This window comes from Podarcis cretensis, assembly GCF_951804945.1.
Source record: "Podarcis cretensis genome assembly, chromosome: 15".
Taxonomy (NCBI): Eukaryota; Metazoa; Chordata; class Lepidosauria; order Squamata; family Lacertidae; genus Podarcis; species Podarcis cretensis.
Window position 1 is genome coordinate 25,719,222 of NC_137185.1, and position 20,669 is coordinate 25,739,890.

The 20,669-nt window shown below is 45.9% G+C and overlaps 1 protein-coding gene across 1 annotated transcript; it reads left to right on the forward strand.

Moving 5' to 3' along the window:
* Positions 1-284: 284 nt before the first annotated feature.
* Positions 285-19,433, forward strand: LOC307203774 (uncharacterized protein C11orf52 homolog). The gene is made up of 4 exons (XM_079954892.1): positions 285-987; positions 12,158-12,198; positions 14,590-14,639; positions 16,198-19,433. Exons 1-4 carry the CDS (start codon positions 959-961, stop codon positions 16,447-16,449), a joined length of 372 nt encoding a protein of 123 aa, XP_079811018.1. The 5' UTR covers positions 285-958; the 3' UTR covers positions 16,450-19,433.
* The last annotated feature ends 1,236 nt before the right edge of the window (positions 19,434-20,669 follow it).

Here is a 20,669-nt window from a genome sequence, read left to right on the forward strand (position 1 = left end):
TTTAGTTTTTGGAATTCCCTTGCCAAAAAGCTGCAGATAGCATGTTCAGGGATGGCAAAGGCCACCTGTAGAACCACTGTCTCTTTTGCAGCTGCAGAGGGCTCAGGAGGCCTCTCAGGAACATAAAAGTAAACAATACACACTAGCCCCCCTCCTGTAAATTAACCATACACTCATAAGCATATCATGGTGTGGTGGGGAAGAAGGGAGGATGTTGGCAGAGGCAAATTTAGGGGAGCATGACTGGTTCACCCACACTGGGCACCGTACAACAGAAAGCGAGAAGTGGGGGCTCTGAATTTTGGTGTTGCACCAATTTGACTGCTGAAATTTTAAAGCCTAAAGTCTGCCACTGATGTCAGGCCAGTAAGTCAGGCTCATGATCTTCAGGTGGGTATTTTTTGGAGCAAAATGTTGCATGAGAATAAGACAAGCCTGCAACCATGGGCAAGCCAGCTCCTCACCCCATTGGAAGTTTGGAAATATTTTTCAAAATCAAAATCTGTGCATCCGTCCATATGGATATGATTCCTTCTGCGTGCGCCTGCCAGATTCCTCACCCGTTTCAGCTCTAGAGGCGGAGAGCTGAATGTCCTGGGCACGATGCTCCAAGCGGATGTGAGGAGCCCAAAAGCCATTGTGCATCTAACTCCTGTAACTCAAGCTGCCACATACTCCAGAGCCAGCAAGGCAGAGAGTCAAGGGGGGAAGCGGAGTAGCTGGGAGAGGAGCAGCGACAGCAGCAGACGCTGCCTTCGGGAGATCTTCTGTCCAGTAGATGGCACACACAGCTTTGCCTTCCTTGATGGAGGGAGAAACCTGACACGTCCATGATCCAGACACTCCCTTGGATTGGATCTGCCAGGGGCTGAACAGGGAACCAGGAAATGCGGGCGCCCTGTGCTCCAGTGAGGTTCTCCTCTCCAGCAAGGCACGGTTTCTCCCTCCAGAGAGCGAAATGGGCAACCAGTGCTGCTGCTGCGTCTGGTGAGTTAGCTGGGGCCGGCTTGCTGCTTGGGAGCTGGGCAAAGAGGGAGGGAGCGCTTCTTGGGGGCAGCCTAGGGCTACGAAGAAGACCAGCTTTGCCAGCTGTGTCGTGTTAAAGAGAGGGAGAGGTGGTGTTTCCCTGCCGGGTCTGGAGAGCTTGGCTGGTTCTTCTAGCTGGTGCCACCAGCAGAGCCACCCGGGCAGCACCTGGTATCGACTAGGGGAAGGATGGAAGCGTTCCAGGTTTCACATTCACAGGAGGAGCTTGCCCGTCTCATGATCTGCCTTAAATGCTTTTGCAGGCAAGATACCGAGAGATCCTCCTGGAGCGGCTTCCACTTCTCCAAAGGAGGCAGAGCTTAACTGGAGACAGGTGTCAATGGAGCTCAGCCGGACGCAGAAGCTAATTCATTGTCAAAACCCTGAGACTTATTTGCTGAGCACGTACAGGGGTGTGCTGCCTGTCCCAATGAGAGCTGCCACTAGCCCATACATACCAGGTTGGCTGGGGGGTGGGCGGGAACCTGTGATTCTCCAGATGTTGGTGGACTACAACTCCCATCATCCCCAGCCATTGGCCGTGCTAGCTGATGCGGCTGATGGACGGCTGCAGGTTCCCCATCCCTGTACTAGATTATAGGAGGTCAATGTGTATAAGTTTGATGGGCAGGCTGGAGTGCTGGCACCTCCCCTTTTAGAGATTAACCACTCAGAGGAAGGCTAGCAGGCTGCCAACTTTTCCCACCTGTTGCCGCTCCTGTTACCTTAGCAGCAGTTTTGTCTTGCCTTTAATAGGCAATTTTGTTTACTATCTCCATTGCTGAGAAAAAAACTTTGCTCTTTGGTTTCTATATATCAGGCAACAGTTAAAAACATAAGAGCTGACTGGGGTGGGGGTCACTTGGCATTCCTTGTTGTATTGACAGCCACTTGAGAACCCAGTGCATTAATCTGCACTGGGGACTCCTTAGAGAAAGTATGGAACAACAACCAGAAAACAATTTAATTATTGAAAAGAAATCCATTCTTTTCCGTATATTGCAGATGAGGTGGTGAGGCTAGGAAAGAGTGCTGTGCCTAATGCCACTGACTTTGGGCGACTTTCGAACCAGGAACATCCTAGTTGTCACTCAGCCATTCTCTTTTAGGGGGTTCCAACCACTATTTATGGGGACGCAGGTGGCGCTGTGGGTTAAGACACAGAGCCTAGGACTTGCTGGTCAGAAGGTTGGCGGTTCGAATCCCCGCGACGGGGTGAGCTCCCGTTGCTCGGTCCCTGCTCCTGCCCACCTAGCAGTTCAAAAGCACGTCAAAGTGCAAGTAGATTAATAGGTACCGCTCCAGCGGGAAGGTAAACGGCGTTTCCGTGCGCTGCTCTGGTCGCCAGAAGCTGCTTAATCATGCTGGCCACATGACCTGGAAGCTGTACACCGGCTCCCTCAGCCAATAAAGCGAGATGAGCACCACAACCCCAGAGTCGTTCAGGACTGGACCTAATGGTCAGGGGTCCCTTTACCTTTACATTAACCAATATTTGGGCATTTGAGAACCTAAGCACAGGGTGCCAAAAATTCCTTCAGCCTACATTTGGAGTCCATAGCTGTCAACTTTTCCCTTTTCTTGCGAGGAATCCTATTCGGAATAAGGAAATTTCCCTTTAAAAAAAGGAAAATGTTGAGTCCCAAATGAGAGTAGTTTGTGTGATCTAGCAACATATGAAGCTGCCTTTTGGTCCATCTAATTCAGTATTGTCTACACTGACTGGGAGCAGCTCTCCAGGGCATCAAGCAGGGGGTCTCTCCCAGCCCTACCTGGACATGCCACTGGGGACTGAAACTAGGACCTTTGACATGCAAAGCAGATGCTGTTCTACTGAGCTATAGTCCTTCCATTCTGGGGAGGAATCTCCCTAGGATTCCCCATTTATTTTGCCTCCTATATCCCATATTTTGGGACGCAGGTGGCGCTGTGGGTTAAAGCCTCAGCGCCTAGGACTTGCCGATCGAAAGGTCGGCGGTTCGAATCCCTGCGGCGGGGTGCGCTCCCGCTGCTCGGTCCCAGCGCCTGCCAACCTAGCAGTTCGAAAGCACCTCCGGGTGCAAGTAGATAAATAGGGACCGCTTACCAGCGGGAAGGTAAACGGCGTTTCCGTGTGTGGCTCTGGCTCGCCAGAGCAGCGATGTCACGCTGGCCACGTGACCCAGAAGTGTCTCAGGACAGCGCTGGCCCCTGGCCTCTTAAGTGAGATGGGCACACAACCCCAGAGTCTGTCAAGACTGGCCCGTACGGGCAGGGGTACCTTTACCTTTACCTATCCCATATTTACTTGAGTCTAATGTGCCATCGAATCTAATGCGCACCTCAATTTTCAGAACTTTGAAACAAAAAAAAAAGTATTTGCTGGCGAATATAAATGTGCCATAGAATCTAATGCGCCCCTCAATTTTCACAACGTAATTTGGGCAAAAAAAAGGTGAGCATTTGATACAGAGTAAATACAGTAATAGAAGCAGCAGCAGAAAGAAGCGTATTCCTTTTATGGCAGGTGGAAGGATCTCCTACATGGGGAGTGTGGGTGGGGAGAGCCCAGCCTGTGGTGTGGCTGCTGTCTGAAAGACTGCTTTGAGCAAGAGGAGAGAAGGCTCACTGTGAAACAGAAGTCCTGATTTTCGGTTTTGCTGTGACCCTAATGGTTTGTGGTGGAACAGAGAAATAGCATCATCTAGTGGAGAGAGAACTGCAGGGTTATTTCCTGGTGAAAAGTTGTTTAGATTTGTTGGCGGATTTTCAACTTGGTCCTTAATTTCTAAAAAATCACACACACACACACACGATGTTCTCACCTGGGATACCTGGTCTGACATATGCAACTTCCAGTGTTATTTTCATGACAAGCACACATACAAGCAAACAGGGAGCCTTTCAGAATTTTATTACCACCAAACCACTGGTCTGCGGGCACCTATCAAATGTGAAGAAGAAGAGTTTGGATTTGATATCCTGCTTTATCACTACCCAAAGGAGTCTCAAAGCAGCTAACATTCTCCTTTCCCTTCCTCCCCCACAACAAACACTCTGTGAGGTGAGTGGGGCTGAGAGACTTCAGAGAAGTGTGACTAGCCCAAGGTCACCCAGCAGCTACATGTGGAGGGAGCGGAGACACGAACCCGGTTCCCCAGATTACGAGTCTATGGCTCTTAACCACTACACCACACTGGCTCCCTGAGCCTCTGCTGTGAGGAGTCCAACTTCTCACAGACGCTTGTAGAGCCATCCCCACCACAAATTTAAAGGGGATGGCTTCTCCCAAAGAATCCTGGGAACCATGATTTGTTCAGCATGGTGGGGAATCATTGCTTTGTGGGTGTGGGTGTTAAGCTACAGTTCCCAGGATTATTTGGCAGAAGCCATGTGTGCTTTAAATGTATGGAGTAGCTGTGACCTCTGTGCAGGGCTTTTCAAAGCCAGTTTGGGGAAACAGGGGAAAATTAAAGGGGGAAAAACCCAGATCAGATTCAGCCCTTCCATCTATGAATGTGAATATGAAATCAACACCACAAAGAGAAAGGGCTTCTCTTGACTGCAAGTGGGAAATGGAATGGTGATGGGTGGGTCAGCAAAAGCACATGGTGGATAACTGCAGAGCAAATAATAATAATAATAATAATAATAATAATAATAATAATAATAAATTTATTATTTGTACTCCACCCATCTGGCTGGTTTGCCCCAGCCACTCTGGGCAGCTTCCAACATATATAAAAATGTAATAAAACATTACACCTTAGAAAGCTTCCCTATACAGGGCTGCTAGCAATCTGGGAATCCCCCTTGGGCAAGGCTGGAGAACCTCTGCGTGTTAAGTTGTGGAAACATATCAGATGACACAGCGATTCTTCGAACAGCTCTTGTTTATTCACAGGCCAGAACAGAACTGAACTGAACTGAAGGGTTCAGCCAGCCTGCTTATATAGAGCTCCATTAGAACGCAACAGTAACCATTTTCTGTAACTATCCAATCACTGAACGTCACTTTTGATCCCTTATTTGCATATGTGGACCTGAGTGAAAACTATCTACAGTATCCCCCTGCTGGCCCAGGGTGAGAACTTCAGTACATAACACTGTGAATGGTGCTTTGTTTCCCATCAGCCCCAGCCAATATAGCCAATGGTCAGGGATGTTGAGACTTGGGAGTCCAACAGCATTTGGCAAGCCACAGGTTCCCCAGCCCTGTTCCTGAGGTTAAGGACAACGTTTTCTGTTCAGGTGGTTCTGAATAGAACCTAAGAGGAGGCTGGCCTGCTGGGTCAGACCAAAGGCTCATCATAGCTCAGCATCTTGTTCTCACAGTGGCCAAGCAGATGCTCAAAATGGAAGCCTATAAGCTGGACCTGAATCCTTGCTTGTGATTCCCAGCAGGTGGGATTCAGATATTTTGGCCTGATCTGCTAGGCTTGAGAAGACATTTCAGACTCCTGCTGAGCATCTCCATCAAAAATTTGATTGTGTACTTTATGAATGGCAACACAGCTGGATAAATGGGCCTTTGTCATGAGTATCTGGTTTGTTTTAGCTTTGTTTTAAACGTATCTACTGGGTACTTAAAGAGTTAGGTAAAGGTAAAGGGACCCCTGACCATTAGGTCCAGTCGTGGCTGACTCTGGGGTTGCAGCGCTCATCTCGCTTTATTAGCTGAGGGAGCTGGCGTACAGCTTCCGGGTCATGTGACCAGCATGAATAAGCCGTTTCTGGTGAACCAGAGCAGTGCACGGAAACGCCGTTTACCTTCCCGCCGGAGCGGTACCTATTTATCTACTTGCACTTTGACGTGCTTTCAAACTGCTAGGTGTGCAGGAGCAGGGACCGAGCAATGGGAGCTCACCCCGTCGCGGGGATTCGAACCGCCAACCTTCTGACCAGCAAGTCCTAGGCTCTGTAGTTTAACCCACAGCGCCACCTGCGTCCCCATAAATAGTGGTTGGAACCCCCTAAAAGAGAATGGCTGAGTGACAACTAGGATGTTCCTGGTTTGAAAGTCGCCCAAAGTCAGTGGCATTAGGCACAGCCTCACCACCTCATCTGCAATATACGGAAAAGAATGGATTTCTTTTCAATAATTAAATTGTTTTCTGGTTGTTATTCCATACTTTCTCCAAGGAGTCCCCAGTGCAGATTAATGCACTGGGTTCTCAAGTGGCTGTCAATACAACAAGGAATGCCAAGTGACCCCCACCCTTAGTCAACTGCTGAATCAGAGCAAATGTCAATTGGGTTTTCTGTGGATTGACGTTTGTTCTGATTCAGCAATAAACAGTCGACTTTACTGGGGAAAGCAGCAGAAGCACACAAACACACAACTTCTTGGACCCATGTTTTGAAAGTGTGGGTGGGCCCTTAGTCTCCCCACCAGTGCCAGATTTATGTATAGGCTAAGTAGGCTGAAGCCTAGGGCCTCTAAATCTAGGGGACCTCGCCAGCCCTCCCGCTCCCCAGCGGGCAGTCTCCCCTATCCCAAAATTGCAAACCCAAGACTTCATGCAAGGGCAGGGCAACTCAGGCCCAGCAACTATTAGACTCAGGGCTAGCCAGTGGGGTCCAATGTGAAACAGTGGGGCGCAACTTGATTTTTTTTTTCATTTGTAGGGCTCCAGTTCACAGCCAAAGTCTGCAAAGTCTGCAATTATTTATATCTTCTAGATATAAATAAAATCCATCTAGATTGCCCTGGTGCAGGGGCCTCCTTCGGAGCGGCCCACAGGGCCCAATTTGGCCCAATTGCTCCAATTGCCTTAAGGTCAGCCCTGATGAGACTGTGCAGGGGTTGGACTTACATGCCCTGCACCTTCTAGGTCCCTGGTGCCGCCATTCAGAGTACAGACTCAATGACTTGTTATGGAAATAAAGGAGGGGCACTTATTGGAAATCAGTTTTGTCACCTATCCCCACCCCCACCCCCACCCCCAAGACAATGAGCCCAGCCACCTTTTATTCACAGTTGCATAAGCACTACACTACAGCATGGCCATATACCCGTACGTTCAACTGCTGAAATATACACCCAATATGTAGCAATGGAGATTTATGTTGCTGCTTTATGAATGAACACTGTGTTTTATGAATGGACTCTATATTTTGTGAATTACCTAAGAGCCACCAATAGGGAGCTCTAGAATCTGACAGCTAACCAATTGGGTACTACCAAACAGCGACCCCTATTGCTGAAAGCAGGTAACCAGCAGGAAATGCTTCAGCTCAGCCTTTGCACTGTTGACTGAACACCCCCTGCTGTGCAGATAATGGAAAAAGCTCATAAATTGTATTCCTTCTGGCATCCTGGCCAACTCTATAATGCTGGTGTAAACCCTGGTGCACCAGAAGCCCAGAACAGCAGCAAATAAAATCCGCTCATACACCAGCAGCTGATAAGACTTGTCAACCAGTTCTTCCAAAGTCTTCTTCACTGCTCTTTTGTCCTACCTGAGCAGGGTGTTTTGCTCAGGGGGAGGAAATATTTTGCAAACAGGTTGCTAGCTGTGCTCTCACTTCCCACCTCCCCACCCCTGATCAAAGCCCCCATTTTGCTGGTTTTCTGAATTGCACAAAGAGTGGCAGAGCTACCCTGAAGGAGAAAAGGATGCTTGTGTGTGTGTGTTTATAAGTAAGTGTAAATTAATCAGAGCTACTAACATGAGTTCTGACCAAACTGCGGGAGGCATTGGAAGACAGGAGTGCCTGCCGTGTCCATGGGGTCACGAAGAGTCGGACACAACTAAACAACAAACAACAACAAATTAATCAGAATGTGAGTTTCCCAAATCTTTAACTGAGCCATACAAGGCAAGCTGGCTGAAACATAATTTCTGCTTAACAGTGCCACTCTCTTCCACAGATAATGCAGTAGGAGTAATAATTATACTTATCATTTATGTAGCATTTTAGAGTGCTCAGAGTACTTCAGCATCTTTTGCCATTAGGGCTGCAGTGTGCATTTGATCAGTTAGATTAATTGATTCAAAAACTTCTAATGGACTGAAGTGGTATCATAATTAATTGAGCTGGTGATTTGAAATAACAGTGAGCTAAATCCAAGCAAGAAGTCGGTTGCACTTAGTTTGTATTGAAACAACAGGACTTTATTTATGCCATTATTAACCTGTCCCATTGATTTCCATAGGACCTAAATTTATCTCTCTATTTGTCAAAATCCCATGAAGAAGGAAAATTGCATTCCAGGACATGTAAAATTATGAGATACAAGCAACCAGTGGAGATTACAATCCCACTTAATAAGCAGCTAGATGGAGGAAAGAGGGGCTGAATCTAACCCCCACCCCCAGCTGAGTTGCAGAATATTAATATTTTTTGACAAGGCCCTGGAGTAGCAAGAGTGTGGCATGGAAATTTAGCGTAAGAGATGGAGAAATGCTGTTGATTGTACAAAAGGAACTTTGCACCATGTTTGCATAGTGGAATCAGCTGGAGGTTGTAATCGCTTTTCTGTCTATTTTGTTTATGAATTGCATTTCCCATGAGGCTCATGGTGATTTGCAAACATACAATAAAAATACCTTAAGCATTTTTTTAAAAAAAAAAAGTAGAGAAAGCACAATGTAATACAGGTTTAGAAACAGCACAGAATAAACACCTGAGGCCAGAGACCAATTCACCCAACTGGAAAAACGTATTGAAACAAACACGTCTTCCGTTTATTTCTGAAAAGGACTGATAGCAGGCGCTGGTCGTATCTTAAGAGATGCTGTTCCACAAAACAGGGGCAGTCCCAACCTGAGTTGCTGTGAAGTGGGCCCAGGGTGGGGTTTTTCCCCAGCCAGAACTGGCTGGAACTCGGTACTGGCAAGTGTCAGGTGGACACCATTGCCATTACTGTATAAGAGAACAAGGAAGGTATTCATGATGAGTTCCGGCACCTCTTTTTCTAGAAAAATAGTACTGAGTGGTCCTCTGATATTTTTTGGGGGATAATCTCTTCTGCAGAATGCAATGACCTATCACTACTGGTTAGGTAAGGGTTAAGACAGCTTCTCAAATAACCTGACCCCAAACTGTACACAGCCTTACATGTTAGGACAGTCATACCTTGGGTTACAGAAACTTCAGGTTGTGTGTTTTCAGGCTGCGCACTGCGCCAAACCTGGAAGTACCAGAATGGGTTACTTCTGGGTTTCGGCACTCGCGCATGCACACCAAATCGCACCCCGCTTGTGCGCAGACACGGTGCTGCAGGTTGTGAACGTGCCTCCCGCACGGATCATGTTCGAACCCGAGCGTCCACTGTACCTAAACTTTGAGCTTAGCCCCCGTAGCAGGTTGGTAGCCAATAGACAAGGTGGTATTTGCTGGCGGATGTTTGTCCCAACAAGCAGCCTAGCTGCTTGGTTTTAAACCAGTGGCATCCCCTGGACCAGCCTCAAGGGTAGTCCCACACAGAGCATATTGCGGTAATCCAACCTGCAGGTTACCAGTACATGGACAACTGTGATCAAGTAGTTCTGGGTAGCTGTGGGAAAAAGTGGTTTGTGAGGGTTAGAGCTTAAGCCTCAAAGGGCAAGATTTTTCAGGAACATTTTGTATTTGGTTTAGAGAGATAGGAGCAGCCTCATTGCTGTAGACTTCTCTCCCATCCTTGTCAATTCTAATTCTGTCTGATCCACCAGAAGCTCGGAGATGCCTTTGGACGGACGAGCCGGGGATTAGCCCACAGACAGCCTCAGAATAGCCATCGCCTGCGGGGCAGCTTGTTAAAACACCCCTCCGCTCTGCCAACCGATACAAGAGAAAAGCAGCTCTGAAAAATGATACAGGGGCCTTGTATTTCTTAGGAAACAGGATTAGGATGCCAATGATTATATTTAAAGCAGAGCTATTTTAATTGCACTGCCCAGGCATTGGCAGAACAGAGAAATGAACAAGTTGGTGCCGGAGTGGAAAGATGGTCAGTAGAGTTGTGGGTCTTTCATGATGCTCCGCCTGCTCTTTGCATTACAAGAAGATAGTGTAAGTCATGGGTAGGCAAACTAAGGCCTGGGGGCTGGATCCGGCCCAATAGCCCTCTAAATCCGGCCTGCAGATGGTACGGGAAACAGCGTGTTTGTAGAATGTGCCCTTTTATTTAAAATATATCTCTGGTTTATTTGTGGGGCAGAGGAATGCGTTATTTTTTTTTCTTTTCCAAAATATAGTCCGGCCCCCCACAAGGTCTGAGGGGTAGTGGACCGGCCCCCTGCTGAAAAAGTTTGCTGACCCCTGGCGTAAGTCTCTGGACTTGCAGCAGTGAAGGAAAACACTTTGGAAAATGAGGCAGAATGGATTTTACCTGCAGTGCAGTCCTTTTGGGTGAATGGGGTATTGCCCCACCAACCTCAGTCCATCCTCAGCCAGCCCTTGCCTGCCTACTTGTCTAGCAGGGAGTCACTGCCAGTCCGTTTCTTCCCCCTGAGTTCCAGTGCTGTGGCTGTAGATGTCAGCAGGGAAGAGGATGGGGGCAAAAGTTGAATTAGTTGGCTCTGCCTGTCATTGGTTCTGACTCTGCCTATATTGGCCTCTCTGCCTTTCGCTCTACCAGTCCCAATGGATACCACCCAATGGATACTACCAGTCCCAATGGATACCACCACCCAATGGATACCACCCAATGGATACCACTCTCAGAGTGGAATACTATGCATATTTATTCAGAAGCAAATCACATTGAGTTTGGTGCAGCTTACTCTCAGGTTAGGGTTGCCATATTTCATTGTTTTAGATATTGCTGCTTAAGATCCAAGAAATTTCCCCTGGACGTCAATTCTTCCTTTGAAATCCTGGTAATGTCCAGGAAAATCCGAACGTATGGCAGCTCTACTCATGTAAATGAGCTGGTATGCTTCAGACATGACGCTATGCCCTGATTTGTTTGGCTAAAGTATGGCTTGTTTGGACGTTTGAACTCAGCCACGCAGAGTAACCATGGTTTATTTTTGTTTGGTTTTTTTGCAACAAACCATTATGTGAAACAAACTTTTACAAGGAACCATGCCTTATGGGATCACGACTTATTTTAACTGTGCTTGTGGACTACAACTCCCATCAGCCAGCAAAATCACCCTGGCTAGGGCTTATGGGAGATGCATTCCAAAACGTGGCTGATCTAATCACTAACTCCGCCCTGGGGAAAAAACCTCTGGCAGAAAACAAGAAACAAAATGCTCCAGTTCAACATTAGTTTTAGGCTCCATAAAAGCACAGAAAGGGCAAACAAGTACTGGATCACATGGAAGCAAAATACAGCTGCGAAACAACTTTCTTATTCATGGGAAAGAGAGCAGGCGTCCTCACTGGTAGCAAAGGACAATGTCCAGCTTTGGGAAGAGGGCGGGTGGGGTGGCCTGTACTGAACAGGGTCCATTCTCTTCTCTTTCCATAAGCCAGCCAGTGTGTGCTTGCTGACTGTACAATGCATTCGGTCTGCGTGCTGCCCCATGGCTTCTGGCTGGAGGAGGGGAGGCATGTTACGAGAGCCGGGTGTTTGTTTCTGAAGAAGGTCACAGAGCTGCCAGCTGTGGCTCCCTGCCCAGGAGCTCTCGGCATTTCCAACCCTTTCCATGGAAAAATGAGTTTTTAGGCGGGTATCTTAGCAACAGGCTCCCCACAGCCGCACCTCCTTTCGCTCTGTCCCCCAACCCACCCTGGTATTTTTCCATTCTTTAGCTATCCATATAACAAGGTGGTATCTCTCCCCTCTGCTGGTGGCAATGCTGAAATCTAGAGCACCAGTTGTGTTACAGCCAATGAGAGGCAGGGTGGTGTAATGGTTGGAGTATCAGACTGAAACCTGGGAGACAAGGGCTCAAATCCCCAGTCAGGGCTCACCCAGACTTCCTTTCATGCTGATTTTCTAGGCACAGGTCTGGGTTTAAAAGCTATGTTTCTGAGCAGTTTTCTTTTCATCCCAGCACTTTTCACAAACCCGACGAAGACTGAGCATGCTCAGTGGGCATGGAATACTGACTGACAGATGAGGGTGAGAACCAGAAAATTGAAGTATTCCACTCTGGAGCATTTTGTGGCAGGCTGTGGATCAATACACCTTTATCAAGTACTGATCAGTGCGCCATTAGAGGATTAAAGACCCTCTGAATTTCATGCAACTCTGTCTCTTTTATTTCAGGAACTGCCCTTCGCCATTTAAGCGGAAAAAAGAAAAGCCAGGTAAATAATCCTCTGCAAACATTTTTTATAAGCAAGACCTGGAATGACCAGAAACGTACTTCTTTACCAGATTTTTGAAGCTCCATCCCGGGTGTTTCACCCTCTCGTCTCCTGCCTACAACCCTGCAATACTCAGCTAGTCACACCACAGTTCTAAACAGGTTTACTTGGAAGCAAGTCCTATTGGTTTCAAGGGATTATGTTAGCGATTAATGGGACAACTGCCTGGGAACGTTGAAAAATATATGCAGGGCCACATGTTCCTGGTCTACAGTGCTCTACACTGTTATGTGCTGCGTTAATGTACCATAGGCTGCCCTCCATTTGATCCAAGAACCACGTAGAGCATGCAGAATGCCTTTGTGTGTAAGTGTTAAGGATGTGCTACTAAAACAGAATGACCCGAAAATAGATTATTGGCAGTTCAGAGTACAGTGCAGCAGCTGCAATGTTAAGAAGCTAAAACGTTTAGTGATCATTTTAATTGTTTTGTCTTTTTTGTAAACCCCTTCGAGGTTTTTCCCCTCGCAATCGAACGGTGTGTAGGTGTTATGAAATGTAGTTTCTGCTGAAGACACACTGACTATAAATATATACAGTCATACCTCGGGATAAATATGCTTCAGGATAAGTATTTTCGGGATGCGCTCTGTGGTGACCTGGAAGTAACAGAGCACTTTACTTCCGGGTTTCGCCGCTTGCGCATGCGCAGACGGTCAAAATGATGTCACACGCATGCACGGAAGCAGTGAAACGCGGCACGCACAGACGCGCTGTCGCATCTTACATTCTATTCAAGATGCGAACAGGGCTCCGGAACGGATCCCGTTTGCATCCCAAGGTACCACTGTATACCCTATTCCTGTGACTAATTTGTTCTAAACTGTTTTTAATACCATACCCTCCAACATTTCTCTGATGAAAATAGGGACGTCCTATTCCATAGTAATAATAATTTTATTACTTACACCTTGCCCATCTGACTGGGTTCCCTAGTCACTCTGGGCAGCTTCCAACATATATGAAAACATAATAAAACATTAAACTTTTCTTTTATTTAAAACACCTTCCCTATACAGGTGTCCTCTAAAGGTTGTATAGTTATATATCAGCTTGGCTTGGCGGGTTGCATAGCTCTATATCCTCCAACATTTCTCCAATGAAAATAGAGATGTCTTAAGGAAAAGCGGGAAGTTCTGGGATCAAGTCAGAAACCTGGATGGCTTCTGTAAATCCTGGACTGTCCCTGGAAAATAGTGACACTTGAAGGGTCTGTAATATTGAATTTAAAATTGCAGTAAACCATTTTGAGACCTTATGGTGAAGGGTGGGTAAGAAACAACAACAACAGAAAACAGGATCAAGATTGGGTAATACTGTAAGGGCCGTTGGAAACAGGGTGTTTTCAGAACTAGAATGTTATGTGTGCACCAGGCATATATCAACATGGAGACAAAGAAACATCCAAATTCAGACTTTGGGCTTAGAGCTGCAAACATCCTTCCTAAAAGCAAGCAGGAGCCAAGAACAATAAACAGAATTGCTACCTGGCTGCCCAGTGCGGCCCTGGCCTAGCAAAACACATCGCTTGACAAACAGCAAAGTTAGCAGAGAGGAATAAACAGAATGTTCCTAGGTTTCTTGGAGGACTGGAAAGGAAAACTCCACTGTTACATTCCTTCTGCTAGATGTTGCTATGGCCACTAACCACTGTGGTCGGCTGTACCCCAGTGCTTAGTGGGAAGCTTTCTGCCAGAGGAACGGATCTGGGCTTTCTCATGGGAGAAGGTCATGTGTTCACTCTGGGTTAAAAATTAGCAAAGGTCGCAGTGAAGGGGGCTCATACTGAAGGCAGGATCTCTTTGGTGTTCAAATAACTGAATAATAGCTGAGGGCCTATTGACTTTCACACACAAGAGACTCAGGTGCTCTGACTTGAACGCCCACAGTCTGAGGCGGACAATGCAAGCAACACGATTTTGCACCCCTGCTCTTAATTTTCATGTGTTTTACCGGCAGAATCTTACTGTTCTGCTGAGCTTGTTTTGGTTGCAGTAATTATAGTGGGGCTGGGGTCTCATTCCTCCCTCAGAAACAATTAAGGATTTGTATTTGTGAGATGACGATTTCAGAACACATGTTGAGGAAGAACGTCCTGGTGCCTGGGTGGATGGAATAATTCTATTTCCGGAAGCCTACTGGAAACCTCACAGTGCCTACATATTTTTGGAGGTGTTTGTAAACTCATGAGGTCTAGCAACTTGCTGTTTTAAAAACGAATTTTTACTTAATAGGATTCTGCTAGAGTCACCGTGTTCTAATTTAGCCTCTCCTATCATTCTTTAGTATGAGCTATGTTGCTTCTCTAAATATCAGCTGTTTCTTCCGCAGGTACAAGAATCATTAAGTCAAGCACCCAGCAGCACCCAGAGAGCAAGAAGGTAAAACTGCCTCTGAAAAGACTTTGCCTACCAATTGCAAAAGACTTTGCTACCAATTGCAAAAGCTCCTAAAGTATGTTGCTGATTCAGTGCCATGTTACTTTGAGTTGAAGTAGTGCCTATTGGATCAGCCTTATAACTCCATTCTTGGCCCTAATTCATACACACAAGAGGCCACACAGGCGTGTGAGTTGCAGTGCTGTGAGTGCAGCTTCATGAGCCTAGTCAATTTGTGAGTGTGCTCAATTCAGGCTATTTTTAACCATACAAACACAATGCTTCTACTTTGGTGCATTCATCCTTCCTTGGAGGTTTTTACACAGGGGGTGGATGGCCACATCTCATGGATGTTTTATCTGAGATTCCTGCATTGCAGGAGTTTGGACAAGAAGAGCCTTGGGGTCCCTTCCAACTTCTATGATCCTGATGTATGTTTAACTGCAATTCTGAAGTCATCAGTAATTGTGAATGCATAACCATGGGTTGATGTATATTCTGGAGTAATTAATCTGGAATACTGAAAGTGTTTGCTCTGGTGTTAGTAAGACTCTGCCTGGTGCTAGTAAGGCAAACTTTTCTGATCAATGGAGCACAAGCAGCTCTCTTCTAGTCCAGTGACAGAATACTTGCTTTGTATGCAGAAGGTCCCAGGTTCGATCCCCATTATCTCTAAGGAAGGCTGAGACTATCCCTGTCTGACATCCAGGGAAGCTGCTGTCAGTCAGTGTTGACTGTACCGAGCTAGATGGACCAATGGTCTGACTCAGTATAAGGCAGCCCCCTATGTTCAGTGGGGCTCGAGCAGAAGAATTTTCCAGTGGATTGTGCCTCATGTAATTATTTATTATTTTATATATTGTTTAAAGCCCAAAATGGTTTCTGAGCTGTTCTCTCTTGTATAAAAGCCCATTGCACCTAACATTAAAATACGAGCATGCAGAATTAAACTACACAATAAAACCCCTTTAAAACATTAAAACAGGAATAGGAAGCTACCATAAATGGAGTCAGGCTATTGGTCTGCCTAACCCAGTACAGTCGTACCTTGGCTCTCAAATGCCTTGGCTCCCAAATGATCAAAACCCGGAAGTGAGTGTTCTGTTTTCAAACTATTTTTGGAAGCCGAACGTCCAGTGGGGCTTCCACAGCTTCCGATTGGCTGCAGGAGCTTCCTGCAGCCAATCAGAAGCCACACTTTGGTTTCCGAATGTTTTGGAAGTCAAACGGACTTCTGGAACGGATTTTGTTCAACTTCCAAGGTACGACTGTATTGCATTTACTGACAGGGAGTGTTCTCTAGGGTTCCAGACTGTGAGCCTCTTCCAGTCCTACCTGTAGATGCTGTGGGTTGACCCTAAGACTTTCTGATGTAAAGCAGGTGCCACATCACTGACCTGTGGTCCTTCCCTTATAAACTGACATTAAAAATATGGAGTGAATATAATGCAACAGGGGTGCAATATGGGTCCCCCCCCCGATGCACCAACATTGATTGGGCTGAGCTTGCTTCAGAGAGATTTGCCTTCCTCAATCTCTTCCCCTTTCTCTCTCTCTGAAGGGAATGGATGTTGGGCCCGTTTATGACGACGTGTCTGAGTTCCCAGTCTATGCCACCGTGAGCAAGCCGAAGAGCATGAAGCGCGACGACAGCAGCGTGCATTACGCAGACATCCAGGTCTTCAGCAAAATACGAGAGCGTTCAGCTGAAGAGGTGAAGACCTTCCAATCCCAGAACACTACAGAATATGCCACCCTCAACTTCCCCCGGGCTACACTGAAGTATGACAGTAAGAATGGCACTCTGGTGTAAGAGCTGAACCTTTCTTGCTATCCAACAACAGAAGCATCTCTCAGACCAAGATGTTGTGGATTTTGTGTCTCCACTTCCTTGGCTGGTGAACACCTAAGAAGGGTGTGTGTCACCTTTTGGCTGCATCTGATAAGGGGACACTGTTGTAACGGGAGCAAAAACATTTCCCCAAGCGTGCCAAGAAAATTACTACTTGGGGCAAGATGACCAGAGACATTTCTGAAGCTAGTGGAATCCCTCCTCAATTCTTTCTTTTATAATATAAAGATATCACTGGGAGACCAAGCTACATGGTGAGAATGACGCAGCTGGAATATTGGTTTGCTTCCAAATGACCCGTTTGTTGAGCGTTCATCCCAATTTGTTTGCAGGGAGTTTAGGTGACTTTTGTGATTTATTGCGTATTCATCCTGATTTGTTTGTGAGGAGGTTAGATGTTGCGCCAAGCAATTGTTATCCCACACTTTCAGTGCATTTCTCCATCACTTTCCTTATTGCAAAAAGTCCATTTTTTTGGGGGGGGGTAGGTTTGTGAAAGAACTGCAAATCAACTTTAATGTGATTGAATCCCCACTTAAAATAGCAACAGTCTGGAAGTGCCTTTGGAGCTAAAGAATATAGATATTTGTGATGTCCCCCCCACTTCAGATCAATAGTAACTGGATTCCATTATGATATTATGAACGTTCACTGTGAAATTACAACCGAGGAGTATTGTTTAGGATGCACAGTGAGAGTGATTTTTCAAAGAAAGCAGGTACTAACATAATCAACACTATCCAGAGGAGTAGCCTTGTTAATATATTGCAGCGAAAAGGAAAAGGAAAGAAAAGAAAGGTCTTGTGGCACCTTAAAGAAAAAAACACATTTTTTTCATGGCATAAGCATCTTTGGACGTCATTTCAGTTCATTGGACACTGATAATCAAAAATGTTGCTGCACGATACTACAGGACAAATGTACCAAGAACATCTTCCATTTGAGTCGTCTTCAACTCAGCCACATAATCACATTCATTTCAATAAGATTAATCCTACAAGTGATTTGTGTGTAGGAAATTCAGGACATACCAGGTACCTCTTCCTAAATGGAATACAAGTTTGTTTTGTTCATGTGGGCAACGCCATCAGAAAGCTCAGTCCCCATTTCCACCTATGGCAAAACAGTTCTACATTTTCTCGGATGTTAAGCACCTATTAAGCACCTGGGGGTTGGACTCGATGGCCCTTGTGGTCTCTTCCAACTCTATGATTCTATGATTCTATTCATAGAGTACACAGACTGTGACAGTCAAGTTCAATGACAGCATGGGGCTGATTTACCTGACTGTTTTTGAGGCAGAAAAGTTGTCACAATGTGACTTTTGCACCCATTTTCTATGCAACACAGTTGTCTTGTAAAAGGATCGCTATGTGATGAATGACGACTTCACACATCCTAATATTAGCTTATTAGTTTTCTCATCCAGAATAGGCAGTGTAAGATCTCCCAAGGTTTCTGTTTTTTGTGTGCAGGCACTTGTAAAGCGGGCTTGACCTTTCAATGGAAAAGGTGGGGCTAGGAGCCTTGGCAGAAAGCACAGGTGTGACCTTTGGGTGTTTGCCTTTCTTCTAGCATATTTGATAACATGTACAAATTCAAAAAGTCTAAAACAAATTTGTGATGATCGTAGAATAGCTGCTTTTTGGCACAGGGGAAAACAGTGGCACAAAGCTCATCTCTTGCACCTGCTGGTCCAACTCCTCCTCTTCCTTTCTGTTGTTTTCGCACACTGCCCAACCCCATTTTACCACACAAGCAGTGATATGAAGATGGAATATCACACTCCGGTTGCCTCTGGGATGTTTTCTGCTTCGGGCCCCGAGGGAGCGGGGAAATGAATAGGCAAGTAGTGATGACCGGGATTGAAGAGGAGTTGGACCCACTCAGCGAAGGGGGCTCAGTGTCAGGGACCGGAAAGCAGATTCCTCTTCAGGAGAGCAAGTCAAGGACTCTGAACCAAAAGGGGGAAGGGTACGTCCCAGAGGTGCCGCTACCTGATGAGCCTGAGGGGTTCAGAGTTCCTTTGGCTAGAGGAGGTGGCATTGCTGTCTTCTGATTCAGAAGACTCCTCTGAAGCCCCAGTGAGGGGCCAGAGGCTCTCCCACTACATACCACAGTAGGAGACTCTTGGAAAGTCTTAAATGTAAAGCACTCCTATGCCACCTTAACATCCATGGCTTCTGCCAAAGAAACCTTATGGGTACTGAGAGTAATTAGGAGACCTCCCCCAGAGCTACATGGATGTCAGAAGTGGTATAAGACTGCATTGAATGCATGGTGTAGGTGTGCCATCACTTTTTCACTTCCTAGAGTGCAGTTGACGTTCTCCCCAACTTGTCCTGCCTCAGGCTGGCTAGTATCTGGCCTCCACCTAGCCCTGCACCCAAGGCTGACCTCTGTCTTGCCTTGCCTTGCCTTGCCTTGCCTTGCCATGGAGCAGGATTGCCCAAGAGCCCATAACCCCTGGAGCTTTCTCTGGCACAGGGCCATGGCTTGGTCATCAACAAGCTGGTCTTTCAAATGGGGAGTCCTCTGCACAACACCCCTCCCTCATATGGCCAGCCTTGTGTCCCTAGAGAGGCAATTGCCTTTATGATGGGTGAAACATGGCTGTCCCATAGAAAACAACTTTGGGGTGTCAGTTAGCAAGCAGCATAAAGGAGGTTATTTACACTCTGGCCTGGTTGGTGCATGCGATTGCAAACCTGTTGCTAAGGAGGAGACTGGAGTCACTTGGCTATTTATGTCAATGCAGGATGATAAGCAGCTAAACTAATGCTCAGCTTAGCACATCAACCGAACCTGGAATTCTGATTAAGGTCTTTCCTCCTTATCCACAATCTGAGGCCAAGGTTTTCCCTACAGCTTGTTGCATCGTTTGGATTAGTGTTACGTGTGAATGAGGCTGGTCTCATTCTGCTCTTGGCTGCAGACTGCTTTATGTTCTGCTCTTGGCTGCAGACTACTTTATGTTATCACAAACAAACTGGTTCTTCTGTCTATCTAGTTGACGGAACAAAAATGGAACATGTGAAAGTTGTCTTCCAGCCATGTCATTTGATGCAATTGGATAAGCAAGGCCTCAGGCTTTTTATATATATATATTCTGCATGTGAAGTAACAGCAATAAACACTGTCCTCAAATGAGCTTCACTGTACAAAGCCAGTATTTTATCTCTGGTTGCCCAGGGAAACTCTAAGAAGCCTGCAGATGGGTCTAGTATTACATGCCTGGTTTTAGAGGTGCAATGTATTTAACCAATAATCAAATGCTCTGCTGGGAAAGGGAAATAATAACAGCAATTTTGCCTGTTTAGCAGGCGCTAAATAGATGAAATGTGAACATTTAAAGTGTTTCAAGATGATTTACCTGAAAAAAATATTTTTATTATTTGCACTGGATTTATAGATCAGGCAGACACACCTTCTTGGCTTCTGGTTCCTGTTTATTTCCAACAATTGGAATGAGATCAGACCAGAAATGGGTGAACATAGTTACTCAAGTGATTTTGCCTGACGTATTGAACAAGAATCCTGACAATCTCGTTTCACTTTTAATAGATTGGTTCTCAAGGTAGCAGGAATACTTAAAACACCTGGAATTCAAGAGGTGAAAACAGCACTTCCTGAAATCTTGTTTGATGATTTGACAAGGTTTACTCAGGATTTTGAATATCAGGATGCACAATAACAAGCCTTTAGTCACCTTTAGTGAAGGATTCAGCTGGCGCTAAGATACAGCACTGGCTGCTTAGTGAAAGTTTAATGCCACAGAAGACACAGAGCTGGAGAAACTGAAGTTTGAAAACAGTTTCCCAGGCTTCCAATAAACAACCAAAACTGATACCTATTTAATTGATTTTCACAAGTGTTGTAACTTCTTGGTAATGAACCACACCTTCAGCTGGGGCTAACTTTTGATGCCATCAAATATTAAAAAAACAGAGTATTCTTGTTGCTGGACTCTTTGGACATGCACTTAAATTGGCATTGAATATTTCAGTTTCTCATCTTCAAACAATTTTCTATAGTGCTTTCCCTGTTTAAACAAATGACATCCGGAGGAAGTGCAAGGTATTGCTCACTTGTGGCTTAGTGCCATCTAAATTATGTTAATTACATGTCAATGTAGACATGCAGATCAGCTGCTGCTTGTAGCTCAGGAAATGTGACCTCAG